The sequence below is a fragment of the Delphinus delphis genome, chromosome 19 (genome assembly GCF_949987515.2).
Source record: "Delphinus delphis chromosome 19, mDelDel1.2, whole genome shotgun sequence".
Taxonomy (NCBI): domain Eukaryota; kingdom Metazoa; phylum Chordata; class Mammalia; order Artiodactyla; family Delphinidae; genus Delphinus; species Delphinus delphis.
Window position 1 is genome coordinate 1498064 of NC_082701.1, and position 18563 is coordinate 1516626.

General features: G+C 36.6%; 1 protein-coding gene across 10 annotated transcripts in view; it reads left to right on the forward strand.

The window, feature by feature from the left end:
• The window catches only part of CEP112 (centrosomal protein 112), a 418686-nt gene that overhangs the window by 89141 nt on the left and 310982 nt on the right, over window positions 1–18563 (forward strand). For all 10 annotated transcript variants that reach the window (XM_059998183.1, XM_059998182.1, XM_059998189.1 and 7 more), the window contains 4 exons: window positions 14163–14317; window positions 14635–14764; window positions 15534–15626; window positions 16530–16589. In XM_059998183.1, the coding sequence (XP_059854166.1) occupies window positions 14163–14317; window positions 14635–14764; window positions 15534–15626; window positions 16530–16589 (438 nt within the window). The remainder of the gene's footprint in view (window positions 1–14162; window positions 14318–14634; window positions 14765–15533; window positions 15627–16529; window positions 16590–18563) is intronic.

The window sequence follows — 18563 nt, forward strand, 5'->3', positions numbered from 1 at the left end:
GAGTCCTTAAAAACCTAAAAATAGAATTACCATATGACCCAGCAATCCCACTTCACTATTGGGCATATACCCAGAGAAAATGATAATTCAAAGAGACGCATGCACCCCAATGTTCATTGCAGCACTATTTACAATAGCCAGGTCATGGAAGCAACCTAAATGCCCATCGACATATGAATGGATGAAGACGATGTGGTACAAATATACAATGGAATATTACTCAGCCATAAAAAGGAACGCATTTGGGTCATTTGTAGAGACGTGGATGGATCTAGAGACTGTCATACAGAGTGAAGTAAGTCCGAAAGAGAAAAATATCGTATATTAACTCACATATGTGGAACCTGGGAAAATGGTACCGATGAACCAGTTTGCACGGCAGAAATAGAGACACAGATGTAGAGAACAAACATATGGACACCAAGCGTTTCAGGAAAGCAGTGGGGGTGGGTGGTGGTGCGGGTGGGATGAACTGGGAGATGGGGATTGACATGTGTACACTGATATGTATAAAATTGATAACTAATAACAACCTGCTGTATAAAAAATAAATAAAATTCCAAAGAAAATCAGTGGGGTGATTTCATCCTCAAGGAGGTGGAAATTGGTTCTTGGGATTACAAAATTTAGATATTATAATGGATTGTGACCCTCCAGTGGGCATAGTTTATAAACAGCAAGACTGTGGTATTAAAATTTCATAGTAGGGGATGATTAGAAGAAAAATATCTAAACTGGCTTCTTAGTTAATTAAGTAATGGCAATAATTTTTTTTTTTTTTTTTTTTTGCGGTACGCTGGCCTCTCACTGTTGTGGCCCCTCCCGTTGCGGAGCACAGGCTCCAGACGCGCAGGCTCAGCGGCCATGGCTCACGGGCCCAGCCGCTCCGCGGCATGTGGGATCCTCCCGCACCGGGGCACGAACTCGCGTCCCCTGCATCGGCAGGCGGACTCTCAACCACTGCGCCACCAGGGAAGTCCTGGCAATAGGTTGAGCAACACTGGTATGTGGAATAAAGCAGAGGCGAGCGCTGCTGCAGACAGGTGCTGGGGAGCCTTTCTTCTGAAGGTGCGATGCTTACACAGCGCCTTTGAGAAGTATGGGGGCTGTGCGATCCTCTGGGAAAAGCGTTTCGGGCAGAAGGAATGGCCTGTGCAAAGATCCGAAAGCTGGGACTGTCCGGCAAGTTCATAGAAGAGCAAGGGGTGGTGCGGACGGGGCTCTGGGAGCAGAAAGGAGCAGAAAGGAGCGTGGTAGGAAAATTTGTCAGTGGGCAAATCAGGGAAAACCCTGTATTGGGTTATTGTTAACAGTCCTTCATACAGTTCAGTGAATTTCTGGTATATTTGTATTGAATTTGTATTGGATTGAGCACATGAAAGTGTTCCATCTGACTATTATTTTTAAAGAATCTGTTTTGCTCTGTGCGGAGAACAAACTCTGGGTGGCCAAGAATGGGAGCCGGGAGACCAAGCAGGATGCTGATGTCATAGGTACAGGAGGGAGAGGTGGGCGGCTTGGCCTTGGGTGTCAGTGAAGAGGTGGGAACTGCCAAGTGCTGCTACTGTGCCCTGGGATGGAGAAGACTGAAAGTGGATCAGGTTTACTAGGGGGAAAAACCAAGGGTTTATTTTCTGGATAATCAGCATAGTGATGATATTCAAAGCCATGAACAAAACCCAGATTTATATCTGAAATACATTTTCGTCATCTCAACATCCTAAATTTTCACAAAAGTGAATAAATATATTAAGTAATTTTAGGGTTGAAATTTATGAAACATATTGATTGTCTAAAATGCCTACTGCATTGTTATATTTCATTAGTTGAATATCATTGAGTAATAGCTTTCACAGTGGAATTTTAATTTTTATCAATTTGGGATGTAAAGTAAAGTGATACTTTGGGGCCAAGAGGTTACTGTTAGAGAAACTTCATTATATTTTTAATGAAAGTTGAATTTAAACATTCGCATTCAGACCTTGTCATTAGGTAACAGTAAGTATAGAGAGAAATGGACAGAGTCTGTCAGCAGCACTGAATTTAAGAATCATCAAAACTAGACAGATCTTGCTGAGCCGCTCCTGCTTTAACAGTTAAACAAGGTGGAGTTCAAGGCATGGCTCCAGATGGAAGGTGAGCCTGTCACTGAGAATGAGTTCCTGTGTTTTGTTCTTTCAGGCTTTTTTGTTTTTTTGTTGGGTCTTATTCTGTTTCCATGCCATTTATCGTAAGCAGACAATTGTATAGATGATTAGACTCATGTCTTTTGGTATTGGCAGGGATTTTCTTGTGTGAAATTAGTAATTAAACATGTAAACACTGGATTTTGTTTTTTTTTTTAGTTTTGAACTGTATTAAATTTATTTAGATAAACAGAACACAAAATAATGTTGATAGAAAAGTGACATTTTTATAACTAAATCAGTGTGGAGTAGCATGTTACATTGCTCTTCTACTTGGAAGTGTTCCAAGTTCTTTTGAAATAAGATATATAATTCTTCATTATTTAGTCTTAAACAGAGTCCCTTAAACACTGGGTTTTTAAAACAATATATTAGAACTTAGAAATAAGAAAATGATAGCAAAATTCTTAGATGCTTGGGGAGGGGACAGCTATAAAATACAGGGCTCTTTTCATACCAGGGTTTAGACACACGAAGTCTGTGAGTAGATTTATTGAGATTTTAGGCTTTATTAGTGGAATTCTTTACCCATTTCTGTACCATGGATGCCACTGGCCATCTTGTGAAGTTTATGCACCCCTTCTCAGGCTGGGAGAAAATTATTTGAAAATAATTTTTGAAAATTTAATAAAATATATGAGATTGCAAAGCAATTATATTGAGTTACAGTCATCAAAATATTAATAAATCAAAGCCATGATAAAGTAATACATATGCTTCTAAACTAATGCAGTACATTTCAAGATTTAGCAGTGGGCCTGGTAACTATTGTAATTTATGAATAATGAGGAGGACCAACAATATTAGTGATTATCCCACACTGCATGGTCTATGGAAATATCTACGTTCCTGTTATTCATAGGTCTTGCTCATACTAACTTGGTTGTTGGCTGTGTTCATAGTTAAAGGGAAATGCTGAAGGTCAGTTAGTTAGGGGACTGAAAATAAAGAGGAGCTATTTTTTTCCATTCAGAGTCCCCGACACTCTGAATTCTATTCATGGACCTGAATCAAGTTTAAAGAGTATCAAAAGGGCCTAGACACATGAAGTGTTGTGTTAACTATTATTAACTGTTATTGTTAGTGGCATGTGGTGATTCATACAGCAGCTCGTCACTCACTCTCTGAGATGGCCAGGATTTGTCATTTTATAGTCGCCACCAGAATTTTTCTCCCAGCCTCACAATTTTAAAGAAAAAACTCCCACATAGCACCAGTTCATCATTTTGAACAAGATGACCTTTTAGAAAAACAGATTTTATTTTTTAGGACAGTTTTAGATATACAGCAAACTTGAGAAGATGGTACAGAGAGTCCCTATATACCCCACACCCAACTTCCCCTCTTTGTAACACCTTACGTTATTTTGGTACAGTTGTTACAATCAGTGAATCCACAGGATACCTTAATAAACTGAAGTCCGTAGTTTATTCCGTTTTCGTTAATTTTTACCTAATGCCCTTTTTCTTTTCCGAGATCTCATCCAGATACCACATTGTATTTTCTGCTTAAGTTCCTTTTGGTTGTGGCAGTTTCTCAGACTTCTCTTGTTTTTAACAGCCTGGACAGTTTTGAGGAGGACTGGTCAGGAATATTGTATAATGCCCTGTATTGGAATTTGTCTCATGTTTTCCTCATGATTAGACTGGGGCTATGGGTTGAGGCAGTAAGATCACGGAGGTACAGTGCTGTTCTCGGCATATCACATCAAGGGTATATGCTACTAATGACGTACTGTGGATATTAACCTTGATCATCTGGCTGAGGTAGTGTTTGTTAGGTTTTCCACCATGAAGGCATTCCCTCCCTGCCTTTCCATACTGTCCTCTTTGGAAGGAAGTACCTATGTGCAGCCTGTGCATAAGAAGTGGGGAGTTATACTCTCCATACTTGAGGGTGGAGTATCTATGTAAATTATTTGGAGTTTTTCTGCATGGGAGATTTGTCTCTTCTCCCTCATTTGTTAATTTATGGAATCATTTATTTTTATCAGTATGGACTCATGGATGTTTATCTTATGCTCTGGGCTATAATCCAATATTCCTTTATTTTGTTGCTTCAATTGTTCCAGCTTCAGCCGTTGGGAGACCCTACAGAGGCCCCTCTGCCCCTTTGACCCACCCCATCAATGTGGGTTATATGGAGATGGTATTAGAAACCAAGATCTGTTTGCTGGGTGTGTACTTATTACTGCTGGGGTGTCATTTCTTTTATGTCCTCTCACCAGACAGAGTATTTGCGTATGTATAAACCTGTATATATATGCATATCTATAAACATTAGTATATGTAACCATCTGTATCTGTATTAAGCTAAACATAATCTCTTAATGATGTCTGTAACTGTAAACCATTACCACATGGATTATTCTAGCCTTTTCCTCCCCTCTGTAAATTCTCAATCCAACATTGGAAACTTGGCCTCCACCATCATCTTCTAATTGTTCAATTTCAGTGTACAGAAATGGATATAGTCAGAGTTGTTGACCCATATCTCCATGGGAACCAACTTTGTCAACTAGGGAACAGTGCTTACGTGCAGTTCCTTTTGCCTTTGGTCTCACAGATGCCACTCATTTCAAAATTGCGTAGGTCATCACCTTTCCCGCTACCCCTTCAAAGAGGTTTTTATGTATCTGTAATAGAACTAGATTCTTTTTTCACAGCCTGCATTTCTTCTGGGGAAGAATGTGCCAGTTCTCTTGGCATATTAGATTTTGAACCTGGAAGATTTATGATTTTTCCACTTTTCATCTCCTGCATTTAGCATTTTACTCAATCATACTATTTACTTCTCTGAAAATTTTCCTGGACCTGCTCTCTCCCCTTCTGTTTCCACAGCTACCACTTGAGTTCAGGCCATTGTTGCCTCATTCCGGGATATTCCAGTAGCCTGCCGGTTGCTCTCCCATTCTCCTCTTGTTCCAGATCCCACAAGTGCAGTTTGTCCCATTTTCCCATGACCGAGAACTTGAATTACTAATCTAATGCCTATTATAACTTCTGTCTACAAGCCATGTCCTTTTAAGAACTCCAACCTCGTCTTCCGAGTGCCACCTCTGAGTTCACAATGTGGGAAGATATTCTTTGTACCCAAGGTAATCTGTTTGTTCCTTCTCTGATCCTGCAGTTATAAACTCTGGAATTCCCCTCCAACACTTTGTTACAGCCTGAAAAATGTGATTCTACATCAGCATCTTTTTATGATTCTACATCAGCGTCTTTTTTTTTGGGGGGGGGTACACGGGCCTCTCACTGTTGTGGCCTCTCCTGTCACGGAGCACAGGCTCCGGACGTGCAGGCTCAGCGGCCATGGCTCACGGGCCCAGCCGCTCTGCGGCATGTGGGATCTTCCTGAACCGGGGCACGAACCCATGTCCCCTGCATCGGCAGGCGGACTCTCAACCGCTGCGCCACCAGGGAAGCCCGCTCATTTCTTTTTAGTGCTGAACAATGTTCCATCCTCTGCATGTACCAGTTTATCCACTCACCTACTGAAGGGCATCTTAGTTGCTTCCAAATTTTGGCAGTTATGAATACAAAGCTGCTATAAACATCTGTGTGCAGGGACTTCCCCGGTGGTCCAGTGGTTAAGACTCTGTGCTCCCAATGCAGGGGGCCCTGGTTCGATCCCTGGTCAGGGAACTAGATCCCACATGCTGCAACTAAAAAAAGATCCCACATTCAGCTAAAGATCCCGCATGAGGCAATGAAGATCCTGTGTGCCCCGACTAAGACCCAGTGCAGCCAAATAAATAAATAAATTAAAACAAGACAAAACATCTGTGTGCATATTTTTGTATGGACACAAGTTTTTAACTCATTTGGGTAAATACCAAAGAGCATGATTCCTGGATTGTATAGTAAGAGTATGTTTTATGAGAAACTGCCAGACTGCCTTCCAAGATGGCTGCACTGCTTTGCATTCCTGCCAGTAATGAATGAGAGTCCCTGTCGTTCCACATACTTGTCAGCATTTGTTGTCAGTATTCTGGATTTTGGCCATTCTAATGGGTGTGTAGTGGTATTTCATTGTTTTAATTTGCATATCCATGATGATATATGATGACATGTGATATGACATCCTTTCATATGCTTATTTGTCATCTGTATATCTTCTCTGGTGAGGTGTCTAAGTCTTTGACCCATTTTTTAATTAGTTTTTTATTTTATTATTGTTAAATTTTGAGTTCTTTGTATATTTTGGAAAACAGTCCTTCATCAGATGTGTCTTTTGCAAATAGTCTTCTTAGTCTGTGGCTTACATTCTAATCCCCCCCTTTTTTTTTTTTTTTTTTTTTTTTTGCGGTACGCGGACCTCTCACTGCTGTGGCCTTTCCCGTTGTGGAGCACAGGCTCCGGACGTGCAGGCTCAGCGGCCATGGCTCACGGGCCCAGCCACTCCGCCATGTGGCATCTTCCCAGACGGGGTCACGAACCCGTGTCCCCTGCACTGGCAGGTGGACTCTCAACCACTGTGCCACCAGGAAGCCCATGTTCTAATCCTCTTAATATATATTATCTTTTATGGAATAGAAAATTTTAATTTTAATGAAGTCCAATTTATCAATTTTTTTTTTCATGCATTGTGCCATGGACGTTGTGTCTAAAAAGTCATTGCCAAACTTAAGATAATCTAGGTTTTTCATATGTTATCTTCTAGGATTTCTGTAGTTTTGCATTTTGCATTTAGGTCTGTGATCTGTTTTGAGATAGTTTTTAAGATGTGTCTAGATTCTTTTTTTTTGCACATGGTTGTCCATCTGTTCTAGCACCATTTGTTGAAAAGACTATCTTTGTTCCATTGTATTGCCTTTGCTCCTTTGTCAAAGATCAGCAGACTGTATTTATGGGGGTCTCTTTCTGGCCTCTCTGTTCTGTTCCGTTGATCTATTTGTCTTTTCTTTTGACAGTACCACAGTGTTTTGATTACTGTAGCCTTATAATAAGTCTTGAAGTAGGCAGTGTCAGTCCTCCAACTTTCTTCTTCTCTTTCAATTTTGTATTGGCTATTTTGTGTCTTTTGTCTCTCCATATAAACTTTAAGAGCAGTTTGTCCATATCTGTAAAATAACTTGCTGGGATTTTGATTGGTATTGCATTAAATCTGTAGATCAATTTGGGAATAACTGACATTGACATTATTGAATCTTCCTATCCATGAACATGGACTATCTTTCCATTTATTTAGTTCTTTGATTTTTCTCATTCTTTCATCAGAGATTTGTAGCTTACCTCATGTAGGTCTTGTACATATTTTGTTATAGTTGTATGTATTTGATTTTTTGGAGTGCTAATGTAAATAGTGTTGTGTTTTTAATGTCAAATTCCCCTTGTTTATTACTAGGAAAAGTGATTGACTTTTGTATATTAACCTTGTATCCTGCAACCAAGCTATAGTGTCTTATTATTTCCAAGGGTTTTTTTTGTTTTTCCCTTCCCCATCTTTCCCCTTTGGTAGCCATAAGTTTGTTTTCTGTCTGTGAGTCTGTTTCTGTTTTGTATATAGATCCTCTCTTCATTTGTATTATTTTTTAGATTCCACATATGATTGATATCATGTAATATTTGTCTTTCTCTGACTTACTTTACTAAGTACAATATTCTCTAGTGTCTTATTATTTCTTAATGTCTTATTATTTTCAAGAGGTTTTTGATGTATACTTTTAGATTTTCTACATAGATGATCATCTTTTTGTGAACAAAGACAGTTTTATGTCTTTCTTCCTGATCAGTATACCTTTTATTTCCTTTTTTATATATTGCATTAGCTAGGATTTCGAGTTTCATGCTGAAAAGGAGTTGTGAGAGAGAGAGCATCCTTTTCTTTTTCCTGATCTTAGTTGGAAAGCTTCTAGCTTCTAACTGTTATCTGTAGGTTTTTTGTAGAGATATTTTCCTCAAATTGAGGAAATTCCCCTTCATTCCCATTTTACTGAGTTTTTTTTTTTTCATCATGAATCAGTGTTGGATTTTGTCAGATGCTTTTTCTGCATCTATTGATATGATCATGTGATTTTTCTTCTTTAGCCATTGATGAGATGGATTACATTAATTGATTTTCAAATGTTGAAACAGCTTTGCATACCTGGGTGAGAGTTACTCTCTTTATTTGTATTATTGATGAAGTAATTGGGAGTGCACTCTTCATACTTGTATGGTGCTAGAGTAGGAGTTGTTATAAAAAGTGAAGCATAATCTTGTTGAGTTAGAGAAGTCTTCCATCATAAAATTCAGGATGGACAGTTTAATTTGTTCAAATGGGAAAAAGACTACATATACATATTATTGAATGAGATGATTTGATCATTACTCACCATTATACTGCTGGTATGGGTGTAAAGAGCAAAGTAAGGAAAAGGTTAGAGTTGTTCAGGGCAGTTTGGAATGCAAGAGTCAGAAGGTAATTGTATGATACCCAGTTGCATTGCCACTGCCTATTAGAGGGGCAGATTGTATAGGTATATGTACAATATGTACTTTATTTTGCTTATTTTATTTCTATTTTATCATATATATTTTATATATATATATAAAATACATATTTTCATCACTGTTATTCTGTATAATGATATACAGACAACGGAGATCAAAATATTGCTTCAACATCCTGGACTTTCTTCTCTGATTTGTTGGGTATGTTTTCCTCTCACCTATTTTTTTCTTTCTCATATAACTAGTACTTTTATTCTTTTCTCTCATGTCCACTGTATTCAATATTCATATTGTAGAAAGATGGCTGACTGCTTTTCTGGCTAATAGAAACCCTTTTTCCTTAGCAAATTCTGGAGAATTACTTATTTGTATCAATTCAATACTCTTTGCCTTGGTTTCTTTAACAATTTCTAATATTTTATAAGGATCACATGTTTCTTTTTGCATTAAGAAAAAGAAAAAACGCATTTTCAAAAATAATTTGAATATAGGGGGAATATCTTTATCCCTATTTTGAATTTCTTGTGTTCTATCTTTACCTTTTACAACACACACGAAAAACTTTTTGGTATATTCTATGAAGAACAGATGTGTAGGATGGAGATTTTGAAAATTTAACAATTATCCTATTTTAATTTAAAAAATATTGAGAGTCTACAAATTCGTATGAGTGCTTTACTACAAGCCAAGCACTGTCCTAGAAACAAGAGATTTATAGTGAACAAAGCAGTGTCTTGAGCTTACATTTTACTGGTGAAGATAAACAACAATAAAAAAACAAAGAAATACATAAGTTTGTGACAAGTACTAAAAAGAAAAATGAAGGTTAATAAAAGAGAAGGGAGAGTGGTAGGAGATGAGAACAGAGAAGCCATACTAATCCCTTCTTTCTCTGAGTAGAAGGGAAGTCATTGGATGGTTTTGAGCAGGAGAGTGATATTTGATTAATGTTCTGAAAAGATCATTTCCTTGAAGTTCAGTAACTTTACCATAACTGTGGCATTTTGCATCTGTGTCAGTTTTATGTATGGTGTGCCCTTTGTACAGTTTTCTTACAGTATGTTTTTTATTTTCTTTAGGTACACTAATGATGTAAATTTGAACTAGCATTTTTCTCTTTTCTACATCTGTTGTATGCTCTTGTGTTTAATTTTTGTCCATTCTGGTTTGCTTGCTTTCCACAAGCTTTTCCTTAATTTTTTTTTTTAACTGTATCTCCCCCCTAAACATTCTTTTTTTTGGAGCTATTTTCATTTTAGTTTTCCTTTTCCTAAGAGCTGTGTATTCATGTTTCATTACTTCCTGTCTCTCAATATAACTACCTGAGATCTTACAGTTTTTCTCTGACTTATTTTTTTATAGAGGTGAGGTTTACTAAGTTTTTATGGATATGTGATTTTTTTGCATATTGTAAAAGATGTTCCTTATGGTACATTTGGCATTGATTTTAATCTGTCACATGTAAGTGGTTTTATTTAGTGAATATTCTTAATTTGTTTTTTGTTTTTTCTGCTTTTCCTCTCATTTCCTTACCATATATTTATATAGATAGACTCCTGGCCCATTTTTGATTATTACTCATCTTTCAATATACAGATTTCTTCCTTGGCCAGTTATTTGAAGACAGTGTCTGGGTATATAGGACCAGGGCCATGTTCCATCATAGTGTGAATTTCTTACTATGCAGGGATGTATGTGAGAGAATTCTTTGAGCATTTATTGCTCAATAGCTGCAGTAATGCTTTTCATAATGTCATTTCTTTCCCTTAATTGCCCTAGCCATAGATTGTTTCCAGAAAATATGGCTTGTATGATTTTTCATTCAGTCCAGCCTTTCTTTCTTCTTTTTCATGCCCGGTTGGGTTCAGAGTTTCCAGCCACAACCTGTGCACATGTTATCACTGAACCAAGGAAGAGATTATTTGCATGCCGCTTAGTTTGGATAACTGTGTTCTGATGATAGTTTCTAAGATCTCCAGCCATAGGTCATTCTCTCCTGGAGTATTCCTGCATTTCTATTTGATCATTTAATTTTGCTGGCCATCCTCATATATTTTGAGTTAGGATAACAAATTCCTCATAGGTTTTATAATTTCAATATCTGGACCATATGCATGTCTATTTCTGTTTTTTTCCTCTGGATTCTGTTTCTTGGAATCCTGGTATTTTCTGATTGAATGCCAGGCATTGTGTATGAAAAATAATAAATGCTCTGGATGATGTTTTCTTTCTCCAGAGAGGCTCCACCCTAAACTCTGAGATGCAGCTGGTATGGAGATAACTCACCTTGATCCATTCACGGACTGAGCAGACTCAAGGCTGGGTTGAAGTCTTTGTAATCTTTGGTCTTCTGCTGATTCATTTCCAGTCCTAATTGTAGCCATCAACACAGGTCCCAAGTGAAAGCCTGTGATGTTACTAAGGGCCCTCCTTGAATAATCTACGATTTCTTATTCCTGAGTACAGTGACACTGCCGAAAACTCTAGTCTGCTTTTCAGAGTATTTTATCTTGGTTTCTTGGCTTCCTGCCCTGAGATGTTAAGAATTTGCCAAATGCTTTGAAGAGAAGCTGCTTGTATGGAGCTCCTTTCTCTCAGGGATTTTGGTTCCTCTGCTCTGCTCTGCTTTCCTTGCCCCATTCTCATCCTTCAAGATTGGAAAATGCCTCAAAGGTAAAAGCAGCTTATACAATGTGGACTCACCTCTCTGGTGTTTCCTCCTCTGGCCCCCTAGGTCCTAGCTGCCTTGGAAGTTCTCCAGTGCCTTCAAATAGATTTCTTCTGTATCTTTTTGGGTTTTCAGTTGTTCTCAGTGGGAACATGACATGTTGCAAGCTACTTCTTCATAGTCGGAAATATAAGTTCCTCTCCTAGGGTTTATTAAATAGAGTTTCATTTATGTTTCCAGTATATCTTGTCTCTCTTTGGTAATTTCCAAGAGAAGGAAAACAAATCACCTTTTTCCACCATTTAAAACTGGAAGACAAAAGAAATATTCTTTTCTTTATTTCTTCCAGTAAATTAACATTTAGGAAACAGGGAGAGTTTAGGATATATATTGAAAAATTGAAACTATCTTCTGAAAGAAACTCCTAAAGCAGAGGCATCACTAACAAAGAAGCAAAGTGAATCGGGTGTACAGAGAAGAAATCTGAGCATCTGAATGTGTCAGGCTTTGAGCTAGAAATTGTACATACTTTTAAAAGTTAATCTACATACCATATTTTTACATTAGACATAATTATTTCCATTGCTCAGATTTGGAAGTTATGGCACCAAAATTTAAATTATATACCTAATTCATATTGTAGTGAAGAAAGAATGAAATGAATACAGGATGTTGGAGCTGTAATATTATTTAATGGAGAAAAGATAGTCTCTTCAATAAGTGGTGCTAGGAAAACTGGACAGCTACATGCAAAAGAATGAAATAAGAACACTCCCTAACACCATACACAAAAATAAACTGAAAATGGATTCAAGACCTAAATGTAAGACCGGACACTATCAAACTCTTAGAGGAAAACATAGGAAGAACATTCTTTGACACAAATCACCGCAAGATCTTTTTTGATCCACCTCCTAGGGTAATGGAAATAAAAACAAAAATAAACAAATGGGACTTAATGAAACTTAAAAGCTTTTGCAAAGCAAAGGAAACCATAAACAAGACGAAAAGACAACCCTCCAAATGGGAGAAAATATTTGCAAACGAATCATCGGACAAAGGATTAATCTCCAAAATATATAAGCAGCTCATGCAGCTCAATATTAAAAAAACACAACCCAATTCAAAAATGGGCAGAAGACCTAAATAGACATTTCTCCAAAGAAGACAATACAGATGGCCAAGAAACACATGAAAACCTGCTCAACATCACTAATTATTAGAGAAATGCAAATGAAAACTACAATGAGATATCACCTCACACCAGTTAGAATGGGCATCATCAGAAAATCTACAAACAACAAATGCTGGAGAGGGTGTGGAGAAAAGGGAACCCTCTTGTACTGTTGGTGGGAATGTAAATTGATACAGCCACTATGGAGAACGGTACGGAGGTTCCTTAAAGAACTAAAAATAGAATTACCATATGATCCAGCAATCCCACTACTGGGCATATACCCTGAGAAAACCATAATTCAAAGAGACACATGCACCCCAATGTTCATTGCAGCACTGTTTATAATAGCCAGGACATGGAAGCAACCTAAATGCCCATCGACAGATGAATGGATGAAGAAGATGTGGTACATATACACAATGGAATATTACTCAGCCATAAAAAGGAATGCAATTGGGTCATTTGTAGAGACATGGATGGATCTAGAGATTGTCATACAGAGTGAAGTAATTCAGAAAGAGAAAAACAAATATCATATATTAACGCATGTATGTGGAACCTAGAAAAATGGTACAGATGAAGCATTTTGCAGGGCAGAAATTGAGACACAGATGTGGAGAACAAATGTATTCACACCAAGAGGGGAAAGCAGCGGGGTGGTGGTGTGGTGGTGTGATGAATTGGGAGATTGGGATTGACATGTATACACTAACGTGTATAAAATGGATGACTAATAAGAAAATAAACATTAAAAAAAAAGAATGAAATGAATACAGGATGTTGGGGCTGTAATATTATTTAATACTTAAACTTTATTTTAAATGTTCATCTTAGAATGAGTATAAAAGGATACTATCTGGAACGTCATCCTAACCTTTTCTAATTACTGGAAGTGTAATCATTAAAATGAAAATTGATTATCCTTTTAGCTAATGCTTGCTTACCCTAATTTTAGATAAAGTACCTAGTTGTAAACACCTTTATCTAGTTCCATAAAGATAAAAAATTCATAACAACTTAACTATCAAATAAGAAGGAAATGATTTAATTATGTGATAATTTTGAAGACTGTGGAAAAATGAAGTGCTTTTGATAAAATGGTAAGTAAATAAAAAAATGAATGAAAAATTTGTGCACAAACACTGCAGCTATGTAATAAAATATTCCTGTACACTTATGTGATACTATATGTGTCACTTATAACCTCTTTATTAAAATATTTGGGTTATGAATTTCTTTTTTGAACATGTTATTACATTGCTTTTATAGTTTAAAAACTCTCTAAAACTTCAAATGAAGGGCAAATAACTGCTGAGTACTCACCTAACAAATACAGATTTATTAAGTTTCATAAGAATATAACTTTCTGGAGGCTAAGGACTTCACCTCTTCTATTTACTACTATGTCCCTAGATGAGAATAGTGCCGGGTTCAGTAAATATTTATTCAGTGAATGAATGAATGGCTAAAAGCATATAAACACATTAGCCTTACTTTTATGGTAGAAAGCACTCCTTTTTTTAAAAAAGAGACTTGGTTAATTTAGAGGTTGGTTTAGTTTTTATTAGTATGGTTTATGATACATTTGTTTTTTCATATTCTTATCTCTCATACGTTGTATTTTTTCTTCAGGCTATTTAATGATACAGAATTGTTATAAAGTTAGAGGCTTTCTTAACAATGACCCATTATTTTAGAACCAGATGATCAAAGAACTGGAGTCCCGTGTCCAGCAGCTGACTGGAGAAGCAGAGAACAGTAATTTACAGAAGCAGAAATTAATTCAAGAAAAATTGGAACTTGAGAGATGTTGCCAGATAACATGTAATGAATTACAAGAAGTAAAGGCAAGGTATTGTCTGAAGTCAGATATCTCTCAGGTGTGGTTGTAAAGTACTGATATTAACTCTATTAAATTATCTGCTGAAATTAATCACACTTGTGCATTTAACTTGGGAGGTTTCCAATCTAAATGCTGCCATTTGTTAAATTTTTTAAAGTACCATTTAATATAAGAAGCATACTGTTTAAAAACAGTTGATAAAAATGTGGATACTTACTTGATATATTGAAAGATAATGCATTTGGATTTGGTTGACTAAAAAATTCCATTTTAGAGATTGATTATAAATACATTGGAAATATGTTTTATTCTCTGATTGCTTTTAGGCGCAACACATTGCATAAAGAGAAGGATCATCTTGTAAATGATTATGAGCAAAACATGAAACTGTTACAAACCAGATATGATGCTGATATAAACCTTCTGAAAAAGGAACATGCTCTTTCAACTTCTAAGGTATTATAGATGTCGGTAGATGTCCATACAAAGTACTTATTTCCTTTACTCAGCATATAGCCAGAGATAGTAGAAGCTAACTACTATCTGGCCCTTAAATTAGTCTCTCCTTTGCTTAATTTAATGCTAAGTGTCTAATATATAGCATAACGCAAATATTTAATAAACTAAAATCTGCTATAAATTAACCCTTTTAATTACCAAAGTTTTTAAAGGAGGAAACATAAAAATCCGAGAAGAAATGTTCAGTTGTGTTAATAATACATATTTTGGAGTAACTCTATACATTATTATTATTATTTTGAAATCTTGGTTATGGTTTAGTTTTCCTGCCATCACATATGCTTATATGAGCCCACAGACACCCTCAGGGGCACCCACACACTTTTGTGTCAGATAATTGAAACTTTCTGCAAAGAAAATCCTATAACCTCAATACTAAAATAGTTAATTACTTGATATTTCATGAATTAAATATTCCAGTGGATTTGGTTTTAAAATTAAAATTTAAAAAGTTTTCTGTATACCTATTCTTTTCACATCAGTATTATATTTTCATAACTTTAAATGCCATGCAGTACTTAATTTATCTTTTCACTTTAAAAGATTTTTTAACTTAAAATTTTTTAAAAATTCAGATTTATAGATAATTTTAATTTTAACTGAAGCTTCGGGGGGGGAAAAAGTTAAAGTTATTCAACCAGAAGTTTGTAAGATGGTAGAAAAATCAAAGTTTCATTTTTTTATTATTTTCTTAAAATCTTTTTAGGCATCTGGTATGATTAAAGAATTAGAACAGAACATCTGTCAATTAAAACAGCAGTTACAGGAATCAGAACTTCAAAGAAAGCAGCAGTTAAAGGTGAGTCCTGTCTTTTTACACAGAATAATGGCTAAAACTCACCTCTCCTTTTCTTGGTATATACATATAAACGAGAGTCGATGAAAAAAACTCAGAAATGCAGGTAGCCATTTCTGATTCTTTTATTGCACTGTATCATTTTTCATCTTATTTACTTTAACAAAAGTAGATGCTAATGAGATATAGAGTAAAAAGAACAATAATTTTAATTTGAACAATCTGCTTTTTTTGAGATTAGTTAAAAGAATAAACCTTATTTAAATATATTATTATTTTAGAATTATTTCCTCTCTTTAAATTATTATCTGCCATTCTTTATAATTTCTCTCTCTTTTTTTCACACCTTTAATTAATTAATTTATTGTTTGGGCTGCACCGCTCGGCATGTGGGATCCTAGTTCCTCAACCAGCGATTGAACCCATGCCCCCTGCGGTGGAAGTGTGGCGTCCCAACCATTGGACTGCCAGGGAACTCCCTCTTTCACACCTTTTAGATCTTGCCTTTTCTCTCATGGTCAAAAAATACCAAGCACTTCTATATGATATAACTTCAAACTTATTATTTTCATGTTGATTCATTTGGTCATTTTTAAGTGATCTCCTAATTCTAAGGGTCAGAAAGTTTCTCTTTCACTGTAAAGTATGTACTTTTGAGAGTGGTAACATCTTCAGATAACTAAGGTTTTATGGCCTCCAACATAAAGCTATGCATGTTTCTAGTTGTAGTTTAGAAAACTGGACAGGTAGGGCTCTCTTAATAATATGCAAGACTCAAATAAGGTTTGTCATCAAAGAGACTGATTTATTTCATTAGACCCTAGAATTTTATTGACCCTAGAAGCAATTTTATTGACCCTAGAAGCAATTTTAAGTATAATAAAGATAAATATTTATTATTCACAGGATCAAGAAAATAAGTTTCAAATGGAGAAATGTCACTTAAAACGCACCTATGAGAAAAAGGTAATATGTTTCATGGGAAGCTATGACATTTAAAATAGCACATGAGGCAGTTAAGAATGAGGGTTGATTTTTATACAGCCGTGCATTCCAGCTCTTATTTCTGAGTTCATTTCAGTTAGCCAGTAATCAAATTTTTCTTCTTTTTCATGTTTATAAACAGCTTCTTTTTCATGTTTATAAACAGCTTCTTCAGTTTGATTTTTAATTATATCAACATTAAAACACCACTTCCCTGTTATATTTGAGTGAAGAGGATTATTATGTTCACCTTTCATAATAACCTTTTGAAATTATATTTTCTTTCTGCCAGTAAAAATGTGATGTGACTGTTGGGTGTTATTTTTTTCTGTTGTATCATATGTGTAATAAGAACTCTAAGAAATTAACCAAAGAATATGAAACAGTGACAGCACTGTCTACTACGATCGATTAGTAAGAAACGGATTAGTCATTGTCTCTTGCGATTTAGAGCAGTGACGGTAGTGACTGTTTCTACTGGTGCATGCTGGTGTCCTTGTTACCAGTAACAACTAGGGTCACTGCCACACTGTTGACACCTTCGGTGATAAAGTATAGAATTCTGTGTCTGTGACTTTCAAACTTGAGTTTTGAATTTGTTGTTTGCTGTATGACTGTAATTGAAATAGCAAAGATTTTGTTGCTGCTTTTGTAATTATTTACAGTTCTAACAGCCACCAAATTAATCCTCTTGTAAAATACCCACATAATGGAAAATGAGAAAAAAGTTACCCCTTCAACTAATTAAAATACATACAAATTAAAATCAGACAGATTTTACAGCACAAAATTGTTAAAAGATGCAACACCCCGTCTTATCTATGCGCGTCGCCACAGCAGACGTGCATTAACTGCTTTCACGGGCGAGGCATCACACCGGGCACCGGATGCAGGGGAGGGGTTGAGGGTGAGCTAGCCGTAGACTCTGCTCTCCAGCAGCTTAGTGTCTGGGAAGAAGGTTTCTGTCCTTTGGAAAAGTGAGTATTTCTTCTGATGTGCATTGACCTAAATATGTGCTCTTTAAAATTATAATTAATTTTCTTATTGTTCAAGTTTCTTTCCCCTGCAGTTTTAATACAGCTCAATGCAAGATACTGAATATATTTCATGCCTACAAAATGATATCTGAACAGGAGGGAGAAATACTGCTTTCGCTGAAATAAAGAATTTTTTCGGTGTCTACTGTTGAGCCATGCAGCTGCTTAACAATCTGACTTACCCAGAGCAGACCATGCACTGTCATAAGCCTTGCTCCCCACTGCCTGAGGCATGCACATCCTCTGGGTGTACCTGTTAGTCCTTTGTTCTTTCTTTGGGCAGATGTCTGGCTCCCCATCCATCAGGGCCACCTTCCTGGCCTCCTGCTCTGTCACACTCCGTGGTCAGCCCTCCTCCTGAGTGATGGCATCTGCTTACCTGTGAGCCCCAGAGGGTTTGGTACCAGGAGGAAGGCGCACACTGACTCATATACAAGATTGTCTTCCTACCCCAAAGTTGAGTCCTCCTGTGGGCTGTGACATACAGAGTTGGGGCTGGAGAGGCAGAGTCTCTCCTACCACGGTCTTTTCTTGGCTGTTCGGCCACTGAGTAAACTCAGGTTTCTGCACCAGCCCCTCTCCCTGATGGACACACACAAGAAACAGAATGTTAAAGCTCAGTTCATCCCTAGCCAGCCACCTTCCCCCATCCTATTCTGTTTCACTTCAGGGAGCAGACCTAAATCCTTTTAATTAGGTGTCATAACTACAGCTTTTCCCTTTCCGTGAGCTATCAAGTGGTCTCGCTTTTAAATAACGTAACTAGTTAAAGAGTGTTAATTGTTTTCAGTGTAAATAAGATGTGTTTAGAATAGCAGCCATCTGTAAAGACAAATAAGTGTAGTTGTACATATTGCATACGTTCTAACGTTGTTTGTATTGGAAGAAAATGGCGCTCAGCGTGCCACTTTTTGTTTTA